Source organism: Clytia hemisphaerica, unplaced genomic scaffold (genome assembly GCF_902728285.1).
Source record: "Clytia hemisphaerica strain Z4C2 unplaced genomic scaffold, Clytia hemisphaerica genome assembly, whole genome shotgun sequence".
Classification (NCBI taxonomy): Eukaryota; Metazoa; Cnidaria; class Hydrozoa; order Leptothecata; family Clytiidae; genus Clytia; species Clytia hemisphaerica.
This window is the reverse complement of record NW_027103968.1, coordinates 479,723-502,773: the sequence shown is the minus strand read 5'-3', so window position 1 is coordinate 502,773 and position 23,051 is coordinate 479,723. Positions and strand designations below refer to the sequence as shown.

Here is a 23,051-nt window from a genome sequence, read left to right as displayed (position 1 = left end):
TAAACAATCAGGTTTTATTCGTATCAATTTATTGGACTAAATAAGGATGAAGAAAAAATTCTGAAATCGTTTTTTTTTCTTAAGTAATTTTATTTTGATATTTTTTACAGTGAAATCAATAGTCTCAACCTTCAGTTTTAGATGAGGTGTTTCGAGCTACTCCTGGCATACTTGTTAACATTCCAGTCTTACAAATGCCTCTATCTAACTGTTTAATGTCTTTTTTTAGCAGAGATGACTTTCGTGGTAATTGCTTGGTTTCTGCTTATTTCACATTCGTCGGCTACATTCACAGGTAATTTTTGGACCTACCTCTGTTTTGTTTTTAAATAAGAGTGATATCGCTTACTCATCAATTTTAATTCACATTGGATTGGCAGACGCTGTCCTGATACAAAATATGTGTCTGATATGAAACGGGAACACTTACATGTAAAAATAAAACTGTCCGTCCGTTCGTTCATCCGTGACCAGCTTTCCTCGGGATTGGTTCATTAGTTTTCTCTGATTTTTTACACCGTGATGCCCAAAAAGTGACGATTTTCGAAAAAAAAATCTTCTCCGGCCGAAAATGCCAAAACCGGTTTTTTGGTATTTTCTCAAGATTTCATCATTAGTTTTTTCTGACTTTTTCAACAAAAATGCATATTAGCAAAGTCCAAAACATGGCCGAGTCTGATTTTTGAGAACGATTTTTTTCCGGCCGAAAATGCCGGAAATCGCTGTTTTGCAGATTTTCATTGGACTTTTTCCTAATATTTCTTTGTTTTTTGACAATGCCCACCATCACGCATGATTTAATTGTCAATAAAACTGATTTTTGAAGCCGTAACTTTCCAAAAATCGCCGGAACAGCCGAGAATCCGCCGGAAAACGGTTTCTCTTGAATTTCTGGAACTGTTTTTTCCATGAAATTTTGCACACTGATGCAAAATGGTAATACCTAAAATTTGATGGAGCCTGATTTTTGAAGAAAAAAATTTCCGGCTAAAAATGTCGGAAATATGCTGCAAAATCCGGTTTTTTACCATTTCCTCGAGATTTCATCATTAGTTTTTCCCGATTTTTTGCACAAAGATGCATATTAGTAATGCACAAAATGTGTTCGAGTCTGATTTTTGATAAAAAAAATTTCCGGCCGAAAAATCGTCGTTTATGCAGATTTTCATTGCACTCTTTTCTAAAATTTCTTTGTCTTTTCACTAGACTGGGGTCGTTTATAATGCATGTAATACTAATAATAAACACAAATAATGATACGGGATTTAGTTTGTATAAACGACTGGAAGAATCCGGTGTTCCAGCCTTATAGATACCGGGCCTAGCTACTTAGAAACTTGCGTAGCGAGAAAACAATTTATTAAGCAACAACAAACTCTCAAAATAAAATCAACTCAAATGAAATAACACACAAATCCACACTCATTTTATTATCAAGAATTTCTTTTGAGCGGGAAAAAAATTTAATTGCGATATTGACATTTTTTTTTGCTTTGCGTAAGTGCACAAAGGTTTCTAGACGACTAAAATTTACTTTTTTGCTTTATTTCTAATATGTCTGAATTAGTCGTCTAGCTTGCTAGACTATCTTTTCACACAAAAACGTTATTAATAGCAATGCCCATGATTCTATTGTCAATAAGATGAAATTTAATGCCTTATGCATTTCGCTATATTTTCTGACTGATTGTTTTCATTTTTTATTGCTATCTAATTTTCATCACAAGGTAGGTCTATTCATCATCTAGCTATAGTTCTACCAAGACATCCTGAAAGCTTTTCAATAAGTCGAACAAACCTCTCAAGCTTATTTGTTTCACTTTGAAAAAGGCCGGAGGGTCCCTTTAAAGTTCCTCATCCGCAATTAATTTTAAGTTTTTTTTCTCGATCGCCCCCAACCACTGGACGTCTCAGGTGGAATTTATTACTCTTGTGTTTCTTTTAGATATGAAAGAGGAATTGTTTTCTGATGACTTAGCTATACGTGAATCTTAAATAATGATACTACTTCTACTCAAGAAAGAACTCGTGTCCATACGCATTGCTGACTTTATTGCATCTTGAATTTTTCCCTAGTATTTTCTTAACAATGTATCTTCTTTATAGATCCGCAACTCTCCAAACAAGATGGAGCCTTCGTAGATAGTTTCCATTCGTTTAATACAAACGATTTCACGGTTCGATTCACTCTTCTTCATTACCTGAACCCTGACACCTATCAATATCCAACTTATACAAGACCTGAGACTCACTTCCAATGGTTTAAAAAGTTCGGCGATAACCGGTTGAACAGAGGGCGTGCTTACTTCATCCCACCCACCTCTGGGGTGTACAAATTTCATGTGGCGTGTAAAGCGAGATGCCAGTTTGACATCTCTGATCTTGGTTTCGATATCAAGGAATTTGACACAGATACTGATTCGCATCACATTTCCAGAAAACAGATTGGAGCTGACATAAGTTTCAGTAATTTTAAATCGTACGTTTTTTTTTTTAACGTTTTTTTTTTAACGTTTTTTTACAACTTGACTAGGCCCCCGGCCCCGGGGGGGTACTAGGGTTGCGAGCTGACAGGGGGTGCCGCCCGACTTTCGAACTTTGGACCCTTACCGGGACTAAAAAGGAGAACACAAAGGAAAATTTTGGGAATTTTACGACCCTTAGCGGGACAAATTTGACCAATTTTGACCAAATTTCGATCTTTCAGGGGGGTAAAAAGTTGAAATTTTCCTATTTTTCCGACCCTTAGTGGAACTAAAATTTGATTTTCTGATTTTTTCCGAGCCTTAGCGGGACTTTGGAAGTCCAAAAAGGTACCCTTTAGGGCGGCGCACATACCGTACCCACCATTTGCCTAAGTACCCCCCCCCCGGGCCCCCGGCGTGCGAATCAAATTGAGGGGGCCAAAAAAATATGTTGCCCACCATAATTGAGCGACGAAGAAAGTTTTTGACTTTTCACCCTTATTTCACCCCTCTAAACGGTATATATAAGATTTTTTAAAGTAAAAAAAATTACTTTGCAAAATATTAGGGGGGGGGGCCGTTCTTCGTTCAATTATAAATGCATTTATTAAAGACGTTCTAATCTTTTTTAGGCCTTTGGGAGAGCTGGAAGTGACTTTGGAAGAAAATAAACGTTATCATTTGACAGTTTTGCAACGTGGTAGAAGAAACGTGGACGGATGGTTAGGACTTGGTGTTACATTTCCCAATGGCACAGAAGAAATCCCATTGTCAATTTCAACTTACGTCACACCAGGTAGGTAGTTGGCAAGAAGTGCTCACCCCACCTCCATTTTAAAATGCTTACTTTGATAACTTCTGTTTAGAATGTTTGCCCATGTCAAATATCCAAATCAAATTTTAAGAATGTGCTTGACCTTGTTTGCCGTTTTAATAAGAGAGTATACCTTTGCATGCCCTCTTTTTAGACAAAATATATGTAATTTCGATGTTCTTTGCTCATGATTGGTCTTTGCATTTATAATTGGTTTATTCATTTTGTTAGTGATGATGATGTACCGCATGATGTCGCGTTTTGTGTATATGGGCAACACACGGAAAAGCATCAGCCAACTGAAAACCATGACTGATTTCTACACTAGAAGTTACCATCAAGAGTGTATTCGCGACGAAAACATTCTCGTCTCTGGAAGTAAATATTTATGTATACGTTTCCCCAGCTGCAGATAGGGCTACACAGAAATCATGAAAAAAATCGACATCCATCGACAAATATGACAGTCTTCTCTTCTCTGTGTAGTTTTATGTCTAGCTGGAGGATAAATTTTGCTTGAATTCTATGGCTGAATGCCTGTTTTAACCCTATTAACCCCAAGCTTTTTGGAGCTACCACGGAAGTCCTTTAAATTAACCTACGTTCGTTCGTTCATTCGTTCGTCCAGCTTTTCTCGAGATTGGCTCATTGGTTTTTTCTGATTTTTTCATGACAGTACTCAAGGAGTGACGGAGTAAATATAGGCCAAAAAAATGCCTAAAATAGGGTATTCATAGAATGCACCCCCCCCCCTTAGGGCGGGCTAAACCATTTTTGCTTGATTGGGGGCTGTATTTTTCCAAAAATACTGGGGGCTAGCTTGCTAGGGGGGCTGAGTGTTGTGTAATAGAACGTGGGGCAGAGCTGATAGGTTGAAGATATTTTAAATTATGTTAAAAATCTATGCTGTGGGGAAGGTTTTATCCCTCTGTGAAGGTGGGGGCTATGTTTCTAGAATTTAGCCGGGGCTATTTTCCTTAGCCCCCCCCCCTGAAAAATGCTGGGGGCTGGACCCCTCTGCACACTATGGTATTTTGGACTTTTTTTTGAAATTGCTACATTATGTTTTTCTTATTTTAGGGAAATAGCATTTGAGCCTGATTTTCTAAAAAATAATTTTTTGGATTCTACCCCTCCCCCGTGGGGCTAATAGGGTTTGTTTGACTATAAACTAAAATTTAAAGGCAACTTCAAAATATTTAAACAATATTTTTTGATGTTGCACCGTCCTTGTATATACTCAAATTATATTCTTGTCCATTGACCCTACTTTGAACCAAATATGGTTAATATTTTTTTCTTCTTCAGTTGATAAACTATCGTGGCATTGGAGACAAGAGTACGTTGCCTACTTGAATTTCCACTACTGGCATCGTAATGGAAATATCACTTTCCAAAGTTGGGAACAGAGATCGAATCATGAAATTGTAGTAGACGGTGTAGCACAGACGTAAGAATTACGTATAGATTTCAAGGAGCCCCGTTCACGAGATTTTAAATCAAAAGATTTAATGCGGTTTTCTTGATTGAAATGATGAAAGCCACTCTGAATCTGGATATATCAGTTCGTGCAAAACTTTCTTTTCTAGTCTGACAAGCGTACATAATCCGTGCATCGAAAGTATAATTCAATCGAGTAGAAAATTTTTCTAATTTCTTTTTTCTTTTTTCAATATGTGAAACAAAATTGAAAAATAAGTCTAATTTCTATTTTCTATTTGAAATAGGAAATTAAACTAAAATGATATATTTTGGGAAAATTTAGGACGAGTTAGGGCGCTCGGTGTGTTCTTCGTCTTTATTTGGGAATCCTCCTCCTCTGCAAGGTGCCACCACCTTGGCCCAATCCTAATACCGGCAGGTCATTGCATCGTCTGTATTTCTTATCTGTGTATCGAAAGTATACAGCACCTGACCCCGAGAATGAAGGTCCTGACCTGGAAGACCTGAAAGATGTAGATTTGAATTTTTAAAAACAATGAATGTTTTCAATGAAATTTTGAACCTCCAAAATCCTTTCCCAGGGGTTAGTTTCATTACTTTTGATAGATAGGCTAATTTTTTTGGTCCTTGAAGTTGACTCCCATTTTTGTTATAACCCCCAGAATGTAGGTTTGGTTTTATGGCTTTAAATCTAGTAATAGTAAAATGTTGATATTTTTTCAAATGGATTAATTATAACAGCAAATTTTACAAATATTTTGTGCCAAAACAATATTCTAAAGAGCATTTTGTTATTCTGAAAAATGGATATTTTCGCTTTTTAACCCCCAGAATGTAGGTGAAAAGATTTGGTTGTTGAGAGCAGAATTTCAGTATTCATCCGAAATTATTAATTTCTAAGAGAAATTCATACTTTAGAAATAATACTTAAAATTTAACAAAGATATTAATTTTATGTGCTACAAATGAGGAAAAGTAAAAGAAAGTAAGAAAAGAAGAGACAAGAACGTTGTTTTTATTTTGTAGGTTGAAAATTTTTTGTTAAAATATGTGAATAATGTAACTATACTTCTGCCTCATAGCCCCGTTGGAACTTTTCCCACAATGGGGACAAAGATTTCTACTAAAGTCCCAATGTGGATAGAAATTCTATTGTTCCAAACTTAAGCAAGTTTTCTTATTGGGGTTGGGTCCCAGCGGGTCTGGGATACGTCGAAAAAGCTCAAAATGTGAACATCAATCATCTCTCAGGTAGTACTTTCATGTTATGAAAGTACAACAATGAAAGTACAACAAATAAGTTTTACATAATTTGACAAACATTTTTGTGTCAGATTATGAAGGCCCAAAATTGAAGGTCAACTAACCCCAAAAAGTAGGTCAAACATTTTCGTCAAAATATCTGACTTAGAACAATAAATTTTGAAATGGACTATTTTTCCCATTTTCTTTGTTCATTAGGAGTAAGAAAATACCCTATCATCATAACTTAATTCCAATAGATTTCGATTTAGAGAGGATTTATTTAAAAAAATGCCTCAATTCGGGTTGTATCCGATCAACTTTTGATTCAGATTTCCGTTGGAAAAAACTAATTCAAGTTTAAATTTTATTTCTATAAATGATAAGTAATATGTATCAGCAGGCTCTGATACAACTTTTTATGAAGTTGAACTATCGTTAGGGCTACAATGCTAAAAAAGAAAAACCTACATTCTCGGGGTTTACTGCATTCTCGGGGTCAGGTGCTGTACACGCTTTTTTTTTTATAAGAATACACTTTATAAGAATGTCCATGATGAAAATGGCCAAAAATTAAGAATATGGTAAGAATATCACCATCATGGAATTTAGCAACCGAACCTAAGAATGCCATTTTTAATGTATTTTAACCTGTAGATTGCCAAATTCGATCTTAACCTAAGAATACCGTAAGAATATTTTTTGATGATTTTCGCCAAAAAGTTAAGAATATTCATGATGAAATGAAAAAACACCATTCTTATAAAAAAAAAGCGTGTAATTCATTTTTTTAATGGAATTAGAAATTCGGAATAAATTCTGTTTTTTCTTTTTTCATTTTGAAGAGTAATATTGAAAAATTGAACCAATTTTCTATTTTCTATCATAGATATCATAGAATCACCATTTTTTGGGCGTACCGGGGCGTTTTTTCTCCTCAGGGGTCTCCTCCCTTGTTCACTGTTGTTACATATGTTCCTTTTTCATTTGGACCCAGATTCCCCAGGGGCTTGCGATGGCATTAGTGGCAAAAAAGTGACGCGTTTCTTTCTAGATTTTATTGCAGTTTCTTGGTTTTTAATATTTTTCAATTTTCTATTCAATTTCAAAAAGAAAATTGAATTATACTTTCGATGCACGGATTGTACATGTTGTGTTTTTTTTCATTGTCATTTCTCAGAATTTTGTAAGCTCCTCGCAGATTTTAGGCCTTTATAGTCTATAGAAAATGTAATTTAAAAAAGTGTTTGTTAAAAAAAGTCTGACATAAAAAATGAAATTTCTACTCCCTTAAATGTGAGAAGTGGTGTATCGTGCAAGGAATGAATTACTATGAACCAACGATGTAAAAATAATAGATAACCAACTTCCTCTAGAAGGCACTTCTCCAAAGAGAACAACCATTGTTTTCCTATTGAAATGAGCACTCTATTAAAAAGCTCTGTGTGCAGTGCGTGTTATGCTTTTAGCTAGATTTTGACACACTTTTTGACATCCACTGAATTGATAGAAAATTGGATTGTTATTTACTGCAAATTTTGGAATTTTCCAACCTTTACCAATCTTTAGACAAATTGACTACGGATCGGCCTGATACCACTTAATCTTCATCTGGATAAATAAACGCTCATAAAATGCTGTTATCTGAAAATTGTATGTGTGATTTGAAATGTGATATCTCACGTATGAAAAGTGCATGAAGGTTGCATGATACAAAATAAACAGATGAATGTTTATAGAACAATAATATCTAATTAAAAATTTTTTTCTGTGAGGCTGCCTATAGGAAAATACACTTTTTCTAACCCAAATTTTGGAAAAATATACATCACGTGATTGATTCTGTCCAATTGAAGGTTGCAAATGAAGCAAGTTTTTATTTAATTCCACTTTTTACGATGCAAAATGTCATTATTTTTACAACCGTAACACGGATGTTTTTTGAGAATCAAGGCAAGTTGGTGTTCTATTATTTTTACATCGTTGTATGGATGAACAGTAGTTAAATACTACAACAAGGATAAGGTTATGAATAACATTTTCTTTGATGGTTTCAGGAATACTCAATTTACTGTGGCATTTGCTGGATACAGAAAGTTTGAATGTTTCGTTGCAAGTGAAGGGAAATACAAAGAGGATAAATTTCGATTGAAATATCTCGATGGAAATGGAGATTCACAAATCCTTGAAAAACATAAAATGGCTTATTTTACAGGACGTGAGTTCTCTTTATGATAAAAAAAGAAGTTTGCCGCTAGAGTCCTGCGAGTTTGCAGTTAAACCAAATTCTTTCGAATTTTGAATAATAAAAATATAAAAGCTCGAAGAACAACTCCTGAAGTTATCTTAATCACTTTAAGTTGCAGGAAATTTGTTTTCTCTATATAATTTCTTTTTCAAATAAATTTATTTCCAACAGGGGAAAACCTTAACACGCCCGAAGGAAGTGCAATCAATGAAACAGCTGTTCAATTTGTTATCCGGGTTCCTCATCTGACAGGTGTCTCTGATTTCGGAAGCATCCAATCATACAAGTTGGTAGTATGGGGTCCAGGCCTCCCTTCAACCACTGTTGAGATTGCAAGCAATGGTGAAAAGACTCAAGTGTTTTCTGGGTTGAATATTTGGTCCATTTATTGGGCGTACACGATCTTCGAAGGGAGTGGTTTTATAACTAGAAGTAAGAAAGTGGAACAACGAACTGATGAATCTTGTAAGATAATCTTTTCTCACCTTTATTCTTTATTGATGATGACAGTTAGGTCTTTGAATACCTTCTTGATTTTAAGGCTTGATCACTTGATCATTTTAAGCAACTATCAAATATCTTTTGTTGATGTGTTTGGAAATATTGCATTGGACAGTTTGCGGAAATGTATGGTTAATATCTATTTTTTATGGTAAGAAGTCAGAATATATTAACATTTCAAACAAAAATTCTGTAATTTTAAGCTTGATTTTTGAACATATCTCTTCAGATCCTTTCGATCCACCCAGCTATTTGAATACAGCAGCTCTCACGTCAACTTCCATCAGAGTGAACGTTGGTCCTATCCTTCAGAATCAAAATGGTTATATCGTCAGCTATTCTTTGTATTACGCCAAAGTCGACACTGACGGCAGCACCGTCATTGGGGATTGGACCTTGAAAACTTCTGCCACGCCCCAAATTGATGTTGTGGGATTGGAATTCTGGACGCATTATGCTTTCAAAGCTGGAGGAGCGACTGCTATTGGCGCAGGACCAAACACTACCACACTTCAAATTGAACGAACGCTTGAAGATCGTAAGATGAAATTAATCTTGATAGTTTTATTTCGAATGATTGTTTTTGTAAGATACTTCTGCAGTGCCGTAGCAACTTGGGGGGCAAGGGGGGCTATGCCCCCCCCCCAATAATTTTTTCAAAAATGGTTATTTTGCAAAATGCAAAGTTTTATTTTTTAATTTGTCATAATTGTCTTTATGTGCATGTTTTGAGTGTATTTTTAAGCAATCTAGAGCTCAAATTTTCAAAATTTCCCCCCTCGGGCCAAACCATGGTTGGCCCTCGCGGTGTCACTAAACTTCAGCCCCCCCATATGAAAATGCTTCCTACGGCACTGTTCTGTATTCATGTTGTTGAATGACCAAAGTTAATTGAATTATTCTACAACAAAATTCTGTGTTTAAATGCAATCCCGCCCATGAACACAAAGTGACTTTCGCTTCCTCATTTTTAAAGTCTATTCGCTTTAAGTGAGCCATTTTTCAACGAATGCTTCGATTTTAACATATTAAATACACTGTTAACAAGATAAGTCAGAGCACTGTAAATTCTAAGAAAAATAATTACAAAACATTTCGAAAATGGAAATGAATCATGATTTCGCATAAACTTCTTGCATCGAAAATCTCTAGAAGAAGTTTCATCGTCTCAAAGAACAAAAAGCTCATTTTTGTTCTTCATTTTCGAAAAGTTTCGAAACTGTTTATCTCAAAAAGTATAGGTAGTGCTCTGATTTATCTTTTAAATGGTATACGAAGCATTGGTTAAAAAAAAGAGTTGTGCAAACTTGAAGCAAAAGGACTAATACTTCATGCTTGCTATAAACTACTTTTTTAATTTTTAACATATGAACTGCTTCCATTGCATGCATTTGCTCGGACTAACGTTTTCTCCTTTATTTTGTCTGTAGTACCGACAGGAGGACCTTTGAACATTATTGGGAAAAATTTGACAGAAACTTCCATTGAGATCATTTGGGATGAAATCGCTGAAGCAGATAGAAATGGTATCATCCTCGGATATAAAATTCACTACAAAAATCTTCGGACTAATGCCGTAAATGAAATTGAAGTTGGAACTCATCGCGTGGCAAATATTTCAGGTAATCAATTGTATCATTCTTCTGTGCGTTTTTGTAGCTATAGAAGACCGTCATCTCGTTTGGCTAATATTTTTTTTAAATCACCTGAAATTACAATTTCCAACTAACGTTAACGATATCGGAAAAATATCATATCAAATCACTCTTCTCGTGATCTTAGTTGAACAATCCAATAAAAAAATTGACACTGATTCGACTGTGATTTTCCAGGCTTGGATTGGTTTCAAGAGTATGAGGTGAAAATGAGTGGCAAAACAAGCGTTGGTTATGGAGTGTGGAGCAATCCTCTCATCACCATCTCCACTGACGAATGGAGTAAGTTACATCAGTTAGATAAATGAACGAATCCGAAATGCACGTGTGTATATACCGACAATCATTCTGCATTCCTCTTCTCTATTCAAATGTCTGTTGGACGGAATCGACATTCTTCACCTTTTCAATCACGATTTGTGTGTCAATCAAAATTATTGGATTTTCTTGATTCATTCTTCTATATTTGAAATGGAGTAACATGTCATTTTACTACATTTCAATTTCAACTTATTTTTCAGTTCCGCAATTACCACCGTTGAATGTTCGAAGTGGTAATATCACTGGAACAACCATTCAATTGCTTTTCGACAACATTGCTGATCCTTTTTCTAACTTCGGATATCCTATCGCTTCCAAAATCAACGTCACTGCAGTTTCAAACATATTTCAACAACAAGAAATCCAATATGGTGGACCGAACAGCGCAATTATAACAGGACTTAACGAATATACTAATTACAGTTTGAGTGTAGCTGTCGGAACACGACGTGGCTTTTTAGTTTTTGCACAGTCTATTTTGGTCAGAACAGACTTTGGACGTGAGTAGTTTTTGTTTTGATGCGTTGCTTCCTGTGTTTTTCCTTCATTTTTCTAGAGCATGCCGTAATTGTTATTTCTTTTTTCATTTCTCCAGCACCCTCATTGCCACCTGATGACATCTTTGCACAAAAAATCAACTCCACCGCTTTGAGGTTTCGTTTTGAATTGATTCCACCTGATGATCGAAATGGTCTCATCACAAAATATCTGGTCAACATTCGCCAACTCAATGTTGACACCAGTTGGACCACGTATGAAGTCTTGGAAAACGGTGCGGTAAAAAGCCTGGATATTGGAGGGCTTGAGAAATGGCGCGATTATGAATTTACAGTTGCAGGATGTACAATCGTTTGTGGTGTTGAAAGTGCCATTGCAATTATCAGGACTGATCAAGATTGTAAGTGCTTCCAATGAGATTGTATTTCGCAATTTTATTGGTATTATTCTCAACCACGCCCCTCGATTCATTTGAGCTGATAGTAATAACAATGAACAATGCTAATGATGAACTTTTTTTTTGTTCCAAAAAACACAGCTGAAAATCTTCATCTTTGCCGGACTAGCTTCAAATAGACTTTGGACTTTTGAATGATTAACAATGAATGTTTTTGTTTCCAGTGCCTGAGATGCCACCTGCAAACAGAACTGCTGGTCCAGAAACATCAACTTCCATCAAAGTTCAATGGGATGTTGTTCCTGAAGGCTTCAGGAGAGGTGGGTTTGATTTGCTCCTCTTTCTTTGTCCTTCTTAATAATCTAATTCATTAACTCTACTGACAACTCACAACCTCTCGACTTGATTTTTTGTAGGTATTATAACGGCATACCACGTGATGTACAAAGATGATACGATTGAACCACCTGATTGGAAAGAAACTAGTATCACAGCACCTACACAAGAAGTCGTTTTGTCAACTCTAAAGTTTTTCACAAGTTATTCATTCAAAATTGCAGCTGAAACGGTGAAAGGACGTGGAAACCATTCCATTGAATTCTCGACCAAAACGTTAGAAGATGGTATGACTTTTAGATTTCTTGTGAATATTGTAATCTGAAAAATGTTACATCATATCGGTTAAAAACTCATGTTTGTAATACAAAAAACTGATACATTGACATCTTTATATTTTTTGTAGTTCCGGAGGTTTTCCCTTCCAACTTGACATGCATCAATGGAAGCTCTTCAACTATCGATTGCGGATGGGATCAAATGTTGCAAGTCCACGGTCAAGTTAATGGCATTGTAAGGACTCTCATTTTAACAATCAAAACATTGTCTAAACATTAACCGCCTAGTTTGAATACAACACACTCTTGGTCTTTTTTGTTTTTTCAGATTGCGGGATATCGGATATATTACAATGTGTTGGATTGCGCTAAAGCAGAATTAGCAGATTGCAATGAGAACACAACGTTTGTTGATGAAGTGACCGTACCTGATCTCCTCCACACGATCAGCAGTTTGAAGAATTATACTGAATATGAGATTCAAATTGAACTGTTCAATTCTCTGGCAACGGGACCAAAATCACCCAAAATCATAATTTCTACTGATGAAGACAGTAAGCTACTAGATTTTACTCACCATTTTTGATAAATGAAAAAATATAATTTTTTTTGCTCTGTAAGTTATCGGTGATATCTAGAAGTTTTCTCAGATACTCTGTTGCTTGTGCTCTATATTGATTGCCCTTCACTTTTCAGTTCCTGCATCGCCTCCCACGAACGTTGAAGGGTTCACGATGTCGACGACAAGTGTTTCAATTTATTGGGATGACGTACCATGGGGAACTTCTCATGGGATTATCACGGGGTATGTTTGTTATTATCGCCGTATGAATGATGGTCCTCCTGCCGACGAATTGAGAATATTGATGCAAGAAAACCAGTAAGTTGAAATTTATATTTTAAATCTCGTACCTTTGTTGTAAACTCTTTTTGAAAGACTCCAATTTCATCAACCATTTTCTTATCAACTATCATCCCATTTTTAGAAAAAGGAAACGTCGTTCCATCGAATCTTTTGAAATGGATGACTATCTTACTGGAAATCAAAACATGTCATCCGAATCAACGCTGACATTGACAAGACAGAGACGCGCCTTACCTAGCGGAGGATATCTTTATCCTGAAGAAGCTCAATATGCGAACGCCAGTGAATCAGGAATGATTATTGAAGATTTAGTTTTGTATCAGTGGTATACGTTAAGGCTGGCTGCGATGACAAGTAAAGGACCTGGACCTACTTTCGATTTGAACGTCTCTTGTGCTCAAGCAGGTATAAACAAATTTTTATCTCAAACAAACAACTAACAATAGGGTCAGTTGGAAACGTTGGGTACCCAATTTGGCTACCTATTTAGCTACCTTTTTGGCTACCTATTTGGCTACCTATTTGAGTACATGAATAATGGCGAATCAGCGCTGAAAATATTGCAATTTTTACTTACGGGGGAATTTAAGATTGAGAAATCCAAAAGAATTAATATACTCTCGGCATCAAATTTGACTTGAAATAATGGAGTTCTTAAATTAAAATTTTAGGGGAATTCTCCCTGTTCACCCTGGGTTGACTCAGATCCATGATGCTTTGCGGCTTTGAAAATTAAATGACCGGAATCACTGATCTCTAATTAATGTGTTACGGAATATGATATCTATGAAGGAATTGATAATTACAAACTTCAGCAAACTTATTATCGGATCATGCCCCGTACTTGGGCATAATGGGTGCCGGGTATGGCGAGCCATAAGGGTTTTTCGAATCAAATTGACTTTCGATTTTTGGCTCGAAATTCTAGTACCCTCTCCTGGAATCAGAATCTGTTAATGTAAAATGAGCTTAAACCGACCGACTCTCCTGCTTCGAGATTCTACGGAACTCCGAAGATTCACAAAGCCTACATTCTTATGAGACCTATCGTGTCTTATAGAGGAACATCTCTGTACAAAGTGCCCAAACACATTGCTAGCATACTAAAACTGTACTTAGGCAACGAGGGGTGGTATTCTGAGAACTCTAAGGTGTTCTCTGAATATTTCAGGACAGTGATGGTAGATGAGGATGAGATTTTAGTGTCGTTTGATGTCATTTCATTTTACATGAATGTTCCGTGAACGTGAGGGGGGGGGCTAATGGCCAGGGGGTTGGAAATTGTACTTCTGAAAACCTAAAATAAGGTAAATATAGGCTAAAATCAGGCTATTCAGAGCAAAATAAGGGGCCTTCTCTTTGACAGTTGAAAATATTCTTTAAACGGGGGGGGGATGTATAAGTGATATAATATAGGGGGAAATTTTTTGAAAAATTTACAAGCGGGGGGCCAATTATTTGGAACCTAAGAACAAAATTTAGGGTTAAAAGACAACACCAGTTGCAAAAAACCATCAGAAAGACAACACACGAGGTTGACAGTGGTAGTTCCCTGCCGTAAAAACGCTTACCGCGCACATTGGTTTATCCTTGGAAGCAACACAACATCAACTACAACATCGACAAACAACAACTTATACAAGCAACTAGATTTTTAAGAATTATACAAAAACAACACCATATACATCGATGGCCTCAGATCCTTTTCATCGTCCAATATATAGGGTTAAAAAGAAAAGAAAGAGGTAAACAAAATAGAGAAAATACTGCAGAAGAGATATCTGAGCTCAAAATTTTAGAAAAAATAAGTTTTGCCTCAGCCAAACAAAAGTTCTAAAATTATAGAGCCATATATATTATACCATGATGATGGTATAGATTTTGTCGTCCATATTTGAAGAGGTAGCGATTCGAGCTCTGATAGTAGTGCATTTGATGCGACTGCATACTTGAAGAATTCTGTAGGAAGATCGTTTTCAATGTCACTGGGTCACACAGGGGGGGGGTCAAGCCTCAGGGTACTAAAGCATAGCCTAGAGAGGGTACTTATCTAAAAAAATTTTTGACTCATACCACCCACCCAAATAAGTACCCGTGTACTTAATGACTTTTCCCTTCTAGACCCTATACCCACCCAAAAAGTACCCGGGTACTTAAGGACTTTTCTCTTCTAGACCCCATACCAACCCAAAAAGTACCCGGGTACTTAAGGACTTTTCCTTCTTAGACCCTATACCTACAAAAAATAAATTTATTACTTATTAATCTTTCTCAATTCTACACTCATCAAAATTAAACCCACCCTTATAACTGTTAATTTTAATTTTCTATTAGCCCAACTAATAAGCCAGGCGTAATTTACAGTAATACATTCGGGTATATTGATTGCCTTATTTTTTAAACATGAAAACAGATGAAAACAATGTAAAAGCACTTTTTCACAATCTTACAAAATCTTAGAACAGTTTTAACAAAAGATCTAGTTTCTGAAATATCTGGAAATATAAAAAGTATAAACCAGAGTAAATAAGTAAAAGCCCCACCAAAGTCAATTTCAAAGTATGTCAATCCACAAATAAAAATTTTTCTCTTTGTTTTTATTTCAAAATGTTCGAACACTTTGTTTTGTTATGATTCGAAAGTACTTAGTGCTCTGTTTACATTGAGAGATCAACCTTTGATTTCAAAATGTTCGAACGTTCGAACACTTTGTTTTGTTATGATATGATTCGAAAGTACTTAGTGCTCTGTTTACATTGAGAGATCAACCTTGTTCTCAAGTGATACATTGTTTCTTTTTTCTTAACTAGCTACTCGGCAATCATAATGAATGAGGACTTAGGTATTCATCAAAATGTTGTACAGTTACAGTATACAAAAGGCAAAATATTATTTCCCAAGTAAAACGCAGGAAAAGCCTCTTCAGGAGCTTTGCTTTCTTATGGGCTTCTGATTCACAAGCTTCTGATAAAAGATTCGAACGTCTAGGAAACTTTTCGAATGTTTTTGTAGTAGAAAAGAAAAAATGTAAGAGAGAGAGAGAAAATATATCAGTGAAAATAAACACTCAGAAGGAGTTCATTACATCACTATTTCACGTGAAAACATAATAGAATAGAAGGAAAGGGAAACACTCAGATGGAGCTCGATCAAAACAAACAAAACAGGACCTTGGCTTTCACTTTCACTTCAAAACTTTTCCCTAAATTTCTTTTTCTTGGCAGGTCTTTTTATGTTTTGATATTACATTAACAATATAAAACAATTTAAAACTTTCTTTTCGTCGATAATATTTTTATATGGCAGAATCATGTTTTTATCTGTTCTTCGTGTCAAATTTTATGCTAGAAGTAACTTATTTTTAACCATCCAATGATGGAATAAAAATGTCACAGGTTTTTAACAATACTTAAGTCTCAAAGCCCTTAAATTATCTTGAAAACAAAATAAAACTACTCACCAGTACTCACCAAAATTGAGTCAAGGTACTTATTTTACAAAGAAAATTCACATAAGACCCACCCAATTAGTACCCGGGTTCTTGTTTGATTAAACAAACTTGGCTCCCCACCCGCCCAAAAAGTACCCGGGTACTTATCAATTTTTTTTTGGAAAAACAGCCACCCCACCGGCTATGCTTTAGTACCCTGAGGCTTGACCCCCCCCCTGGGTCACACGCAGATTTTTGCTTCTTAGATCTGAATGTTGAACCGTCGGACTTAATGGTTTTGAAGAGCTCTTCAACTTGTCGTTTTGTTGCAAACTCATTTATTTCGTCAGTTTCTTCTTGCATCTTGAGATTTCTCAATTGCCGTACACGTTTTTTAATTATCTTGGAGAGCTTTTTGTATGTCTCTCCATTTCGTGTCGTATTGGATCGGTCACAGAGCAAAGAATTCAGTTCTTCATCGTTTTTCCAGAGTTCTTTTTCGCTGGTCATTTTTAATTTGGGAGGAAGTTCCTTGTTTGCAGCTTACTCAATAGTTTTTAAAAGATTCTGTGAAAACACATTTACGTCTTCATCGAACGGACGATTCGTTTCAAGCTTTCGATTCAGATTTTCAACAAATGTTCTTCTAACTGTAGGTATTAGTAGAGACTTAACATCACGTTTCGGTTCGTTTGGTGTTTTGTTGTTATCTTCTTCGAGCAATTCTGGTTATAGGAGTACACATGGTTGCTTTGAGAAGTCGGTGGTCTGTGTCAATATCAATACCTCGGTAAACTCTACGGTTTGTCATATACTTTTGGACGTAAGGTTCAGTAAGAATATAATCAAGGACCTTGCGGGTTTTTCCATCATTGCTGTACCATGTATAACGATGTCTCATACGGTGCTTGAAGAAAGTGTTCGAAATACAGAGTTCATGACTGCGACAAAATGCTTTTAATCGGTTTCCATTGTCATTACAAAGTGGATCAGTGATAATTTTCTTTCCGTCGAAGAAGCATCTTTTATTCGAAATGGTAGTTGTAGTTGAAGTCTCCGACAACGATAAGCTTCTGTTTCTTTTGGGTTTTTACGATTGCTTTGTTTAGATTTGAGTAGAATACAAGTTTTTGTTGATCGGTTCCGTCTGCTTCTGTCGGTGCGTAGCCGTTTACAACTCGTATATTGAATCCGTTAACCTTTAGATCGATTGCCATTACGCGGGGCTGAGAATTCTGGAGTAGAAATGTCAATATCTTTGTGTATCCGGACAAGTATACCGACACCTGCTTGACGTTTCTTCTTGTATCCTGACCAGTGAAATTCGAATTCTTCACTGGAGTCTAAACGAATCATTTTCGCACCAACGTCTCACCACCGTACTTCTTGGAGGCAACAGAATGCGAGTTGAGATTTGGCGACTGCCTTTGCGATGGAATATATCTTTGCCCCATCATCTTTCTCGGTTCCACTTCGTATGTTTAGGGTTGCGAAGTTCCAGGTTTTCAAATTGTTCGTGCGGAAAATGTTTTTGGATTTTTTATTTTTTTTGTTCGTTTTCGGGGGCATTGAAGGTAAAGAGTAAGAAGGATTTAATAGTACTTTTCGTTCACAAATTCAAATCTGTTGAAAGTTGTACTGCGCTATCTCGAACGAAATACGTTTTGGTAACTCTTGGCATCCAACCAGGGGTTTGGTGAACATTAATGTATATTGTCAATTGTACGATGAGCGATAGGCGGTGTGGATGATTGCAGTAATGGGATAAGCTTAACTGATTATTTATTTTTAAACAGTAGGGATGACGCGTTCTTTAGAAAAAGTAATAAAATCGTCTGTCTCAACATTTAACGACCAACAGAGTCATCAAAGAACTTGTAAAAACTCCAGCTTGACCCGCAGTAATCAACTACAATTGCTCGGACCCGGTTACCGCAACCCCCAAACACACGTGTACTTTCTATTCCACTGAGACATGGAGAAGACAATTATCGAAACCTAAAGACACAGTTCCTATGGACAAAAAAAACAATGTCGTATATAAAATCCCTTGTAAAGACTGTAATGCTACATCAAAGATTAAAATACACTGGTTAAACGACTCATAAAACGGTGGAGATCGATCATTGTATTTTCATTGTTTCAGAAAACAATTGATGTTCTAGCTTTGTCCGCATTTGGACAACTGTCATGGCGGCTCGAAGATGTCTGATTTTTAAAAATGGTTATCAGTCTTATTTTAAAAAAGTTCTCTAGCTCTTTCTTTTTGTACATTTGCAAAAAAAAAAGTTTGAAAGTAAGGCTAGCATACCAAGCTGGATACATTTGTGAAATCTGGTGGGAGAAAATCATCATTAGACAAGAAATTCAGACAAAATACTTATAGTGACACGAAATTTTCAATTGGAAATATCTTTCCAAGACTGTCCCCAGAAGAGCTGAAATTAACATACATAAGACTTGAGTGTCTTGGCTCCACTGTGGTATGAAAATCTTTAGGAGGCACGTGTTGGCAAAGTGGTTTTTCTGAGGTTGAAGTTTGAAAATTTCCGGTGTCAACATTCAATTTCTTATACACAACGGGTGGGTTTAAATCTAGGGGAGAATCGATTAAGGAATACCATGATGATAGCACGATTTCTTTTGATTCCATCACGATTCCTTTGTAAGTCATAATTGATTTTCCCTAAGCTTTCTGATTGGTTCAAATTTTATCATAGCGTAGTTGTCATCATCGTCATCGAAATCCTTTTCCAATTTTTTACTCATTTAGAATGAATTGGAAAAATCGTTTACACGACTTCTTTTTAAAACTTAATGGATTTTCTCCTAAAGTCTGTCCAGATATAATTGGCAGTGGAAACAAAAATGCTTGTAACTTTTGATAGTCAAATATAATTATGGAAATTTTTTTTGTTTGTTTTAGAGAATCAAAAGCGCTATATTTGAATGTATTTTTGGTTGAAAAATTTGCGATTTTTAGCGGTTAAATTTGCGATTGTAGAAATTGAGCTTTTTTTCTACTTATGCTATAACGTTCATTTTTACACCAGTGGTAGTTCAACCTTAGGTTAAGAAGTTTGTTAAATTTCAAGGCGAACAGAAAAGTCCTTCGGAAGATATGAGACCCGAAATACCCCTTGGTAGCACTTTTCTGTGAAATATCAAATCTCCAACTTATTACTAAAAACGGGGGTTATGTTATCTTTTTTGAACAGTGCAATTAAAAGTTGGAAAGTGTTTTAAGTGTTGGTGCATTGGTATTATTGGTATCATTGATTATTTCGAAACGAAGTGAAATCACAGTATAATTGTTTTTATTGAAAAGATTTAAGCATGAACTTATATGGCCTTTGTTATTTTTAAGTCATTAAAAGAACTTTGCTAATTCACAAAACACTAAACACAGTTTGGCTATGAGGTCATTAAAGAGATCGTAAAATGTGTTATGATCGAAAAACTGTTTTATCATATCACTACCCCCGTTTTTAGTAATAAGTTGGAGATTTGATATTTCACAGAAAAGTGCTACCAAGGGGTATTTCGGGTCCCATATCTTCCGAAGGACTTTTCTGTTCGCCTTGAAATATAACAAACTTCTTAACCTAAGGTTGAACTACCACTGGTGTAAAAATGAACGTTATAGCATAAGTAGAAAAAAAGCTCAATTTTTACAATCGCAAATTTAACCGCTAAAAATCGCGAATTTTTAAACAAAAAATACATTCAAATATAGCGCTTTTAATTCTCTAAAACAAGCAAAATAAATTTCCATAATTATATTTGACTATCAAAAGTTACAGGCATTCTTGTTTCCACTGCCAATTATATCTGGACAGACTTTAGGAGAAAATCCATTAAGTTTTAAAAAGAAGTCGTGTAAACGATTTTTCCAATTCATTCTAAATGAGTAAAAAATTGGAAAAGGATTTCGATGACGATGATGACAACTACGCTATGATAAAATTTGAACCAATCAGAAAGCTTAGGGAAAATCAATTATGACTTACAAAGGAATCGTGATGGAATCAAAAGAAATCGTGCTATCAGTGGCGTTGTGGGAAAATTTTTCTGGAGGGGCCAAAGTCAATTTTTTTTAAATGGCGCCCCCCTCCAATTTTTCAAAGTGGTGTCCCCACCCATCATTTTCTAAACTTTTACCAAATTCATTTGCCTAGGCATAATGAGGAAGGAAATATTTAGTGGAGAAGAGTAGATTTATCTTTGACGAATGGAAAAGGGAAAAACAGGCTCCACCATGGTTGGGGCCGACTAGAAAATTTTTTTAAATCAACTGCCAAGATACCCTAAATCACTAAATAAAAATAGACAAATTTGACACTTGCTAGAGTGAAAAGAAACTTAAAGGAACAATGTGTTATGCGAGCGCAGCGAGCGAAAAAATAGATGTTTTATGATTTCAATATTGTTGTCAGCAGATTGGTCTTGGGACGCAGTTAGCTTTTCATTTAATAATGCTATATTGTACACAAAAAAACTTGTAAATTAGCTAGATAGCAAAGAAGTTACCAATTAACTGTATTGCGAGCGAAGCGAGCGAAAAAAATTGCAAGTATTTTAAAATTATCTCAGTAAAATTGGTCCTGGGCGCAATTTAAGGCGCATAAAGTATGATTTTTTAAGATTGGGGCGTTTAAAAAAATCTCTTTTGGCGCCCCTTGCTCTTCGGCGCCCCTTCAAAAAAGCTCCGCTGGGGGGCCATGGCCCCCCGGCCCCCCCTGCCACAACGCCACTGCGTGCTATCATCATGGTATTCCTTAATCGATTCTCCCCTAGATTTAAATGTTTATAAAAGAATTGGTAAAAGTGATTTTGAGCTTTTGTTTCGTTTATGTTCCTAATTGTTATCGACAAAGGGAGTGTTAATCGATTCTCCTCTACAGATGTAAACCCATCCAACAGGTCTTTTGCATCTTTCTCACAGCTTGAAACGTCATAACGACTTATAATTAGCAATTAAGTGGAAGAATCTGACTCTCACAGGAAAGTTTTAAGTCTCCTTTGGGAATTGGATGAGTGGTTTTCGATAAAAAATGCAATAAAAATGCTTCGAAAAATTTGTTAATGAGGGAAGGAGAGTGAACAATAATATCATTACTGCGGACATAGCTAGTACACGGCAAAAATCTGTTACTTGTATATCCAGTGTATAATAAATCTTTGGTGATACCAACGATGTAAAAATAATAGATAACCAACTACCTCTAGAAGGCACTTCTCCCAAGAGAACAACCATTGCTTTCCTATTGAAATGAGCACTCTATTAAAAAGCTCTGTGTGAAGTGCGTGTTATGCTTTTAGCTAGATTTTGACACACTTTTTGACATCCACTGAATTGATAGAAAATTTGAATTGTTATTTACTGCAAATTTCGGATTTTTTTCAAAAGATAAAGGTACCAATCTTTAGACTTAATCTTCATCTGGATAAATAAACGCTCATAAAATGCTGTTATCTGAAAAACATATGTGTGATTTGAAATGCGATATCTCACGTATGAAAAGTACATGAAGGTTGCATGATACAAAATAAACAGATGAATGTTTATAGAACAATAATATCTAATTAAAAAATTCCTTCTGTGAGGCTGCCTATAGGAAAATACACTTTTTCTAACCCAAATTTTGGAAAAATATACATCATGTGATCGATTCTGTCCAATAGAAGGTTACAAATGAAGCAAGTTTTTATTTAATTGCACTTTTTACGATGCAAAATGTCAAAATCTTAAAAAAGTGGATTTTTGTCAAATTTTTGCATTTTTTTACTTTTTAGCTTAAAATCTCGGTGAAAAGACTCACTTTTGATTTTTTTTTTTTTTGCTCGGCCATGAAACCCAATCCTACTACTACGAGTTAGACCAAAAATGACGATTTCTAACTCAAGCTGGGCATGTCTGATATATACGACGTTGGCACTTAAAGGGTTAAAGGATGAGAAGAAAACGTCCTCTACATTGCCCGATGATAGGAGAGGAATCTCTCGAAACATAACCAAACGTAAATCTCGTGATCCAAGCCACGATGAACTTCCAATACGATTATTTAGCATTAAATATATGTTAGCCTGTACCAAAGTAGCAACATAATTTTTTTTATGGAAAAATACTTTGTCTTTTTCACAAAAACGTATACGTAGTAAAATCGAATATTTACATAGCTTACAGAAAAATATATAATAAATTAAAAAGCTAAGGCTATAGCCGAAGCCTGTCCCGGTATGGATCTTGATGATAAAACTTGGTAAAAATGATAAGATTGGAAAAAAATAATAATAATTAGATATTTGCAATTGTTTCACTGACAATGGGGTTACCCTTGTCTAGTGAATCTAATAGTTCAATAGCAACATAATTCCGTTTTTTCGCAGTGGCATTGGCTGTTTATTTCCTTCGCTAACGGTTTAGCAGCTTAAAATCAGGCTATGACAGCGTTTTTTCGGTCTTCCATTGCGATCTGCTTATTTTTTAGGTACCAAATTAGTAGCCAAATTTGGGTGCCAAATTGGGTATCCAACGTTTTCAATTGTAGAAACCTT

The 23,051-nt window shown here is 35.7% G+C and overlaps 1 protein-coding gene across 2 annotated transcripts in view; it reads left to right on the top strand.

Annotated features, from left to right (window-relative positions):
• Positions 1-111: 111 nt before the first annotated feature.
• LOC136810410 (uncharacterized) overlaps positions 112-23,051 on the top strand; it is a 28,422-nt gene continuing 5,482 nt past the window's right edge. Inside the window, exons 1-18 of one of the 2 annotated variants that reach the window (XM_067066977.1) lie at positions 112-295; positions 2,107-2,479; positions 3,098-3,261; positions 3,511-3,657; positions 4,588-4,729; positions 8,022-8,182; positions 8,384-8,677; positions 8,943-9,251; positions 10,144-10,335; positions 10,546-10,650; positions 10,890-11,189; positions 11,285-11,587; positions 11,809-11,904; positions 12,001-12,207; positions 12,327-12,433; positions 12,527-12,752; positions 12,895-13,078; positions 13,185-13,468. In XM_067066977.1, coding sequence (XP_066923078.1) covers positions 235-295; positions 2,107-2,479; positions 3,098-3,261; positions 3,511-3,657; positions 4,588-4,729; positions 8,022-8,182; positions 8,384-8,677; positions 8,943-9,251; positions 10,144-10,335; positions 10,546-10,650; positions 10,890-11,189; positions 11,285-11,587; positions 11,809-11,904; positions 12,001-12,207; positions 12,327-12,433; positions 12,527-12,752; positions 12,895-13,078; positions 13,185-13,468 — 3,655 coding nt within the window. In that variant the 5' untranslated portion in view covers positions 112-234. The remainder of the gene's footprint in view (positions 296-2,106; positions 2,480-3,097; positions 3,262-3,510; positions 3,658-4,587; positions 4,730-8,021; positions 8,183-8,383; positions 8,678-8,942; positions 9,252-10,143; positions 10,336-10,545; positions 10,651-10,889; positions 11,190-11,284; positions 11,588-11,808; positions 11,905-12,000; positions 12,208-12,326; positions 12,434-12,526; positions 12,753-12,894; positions 13,079-13,184; positions 13,469-23,051) is intronic. The other variant, XR_010847104.1, reaches the window with a different exon arrangement.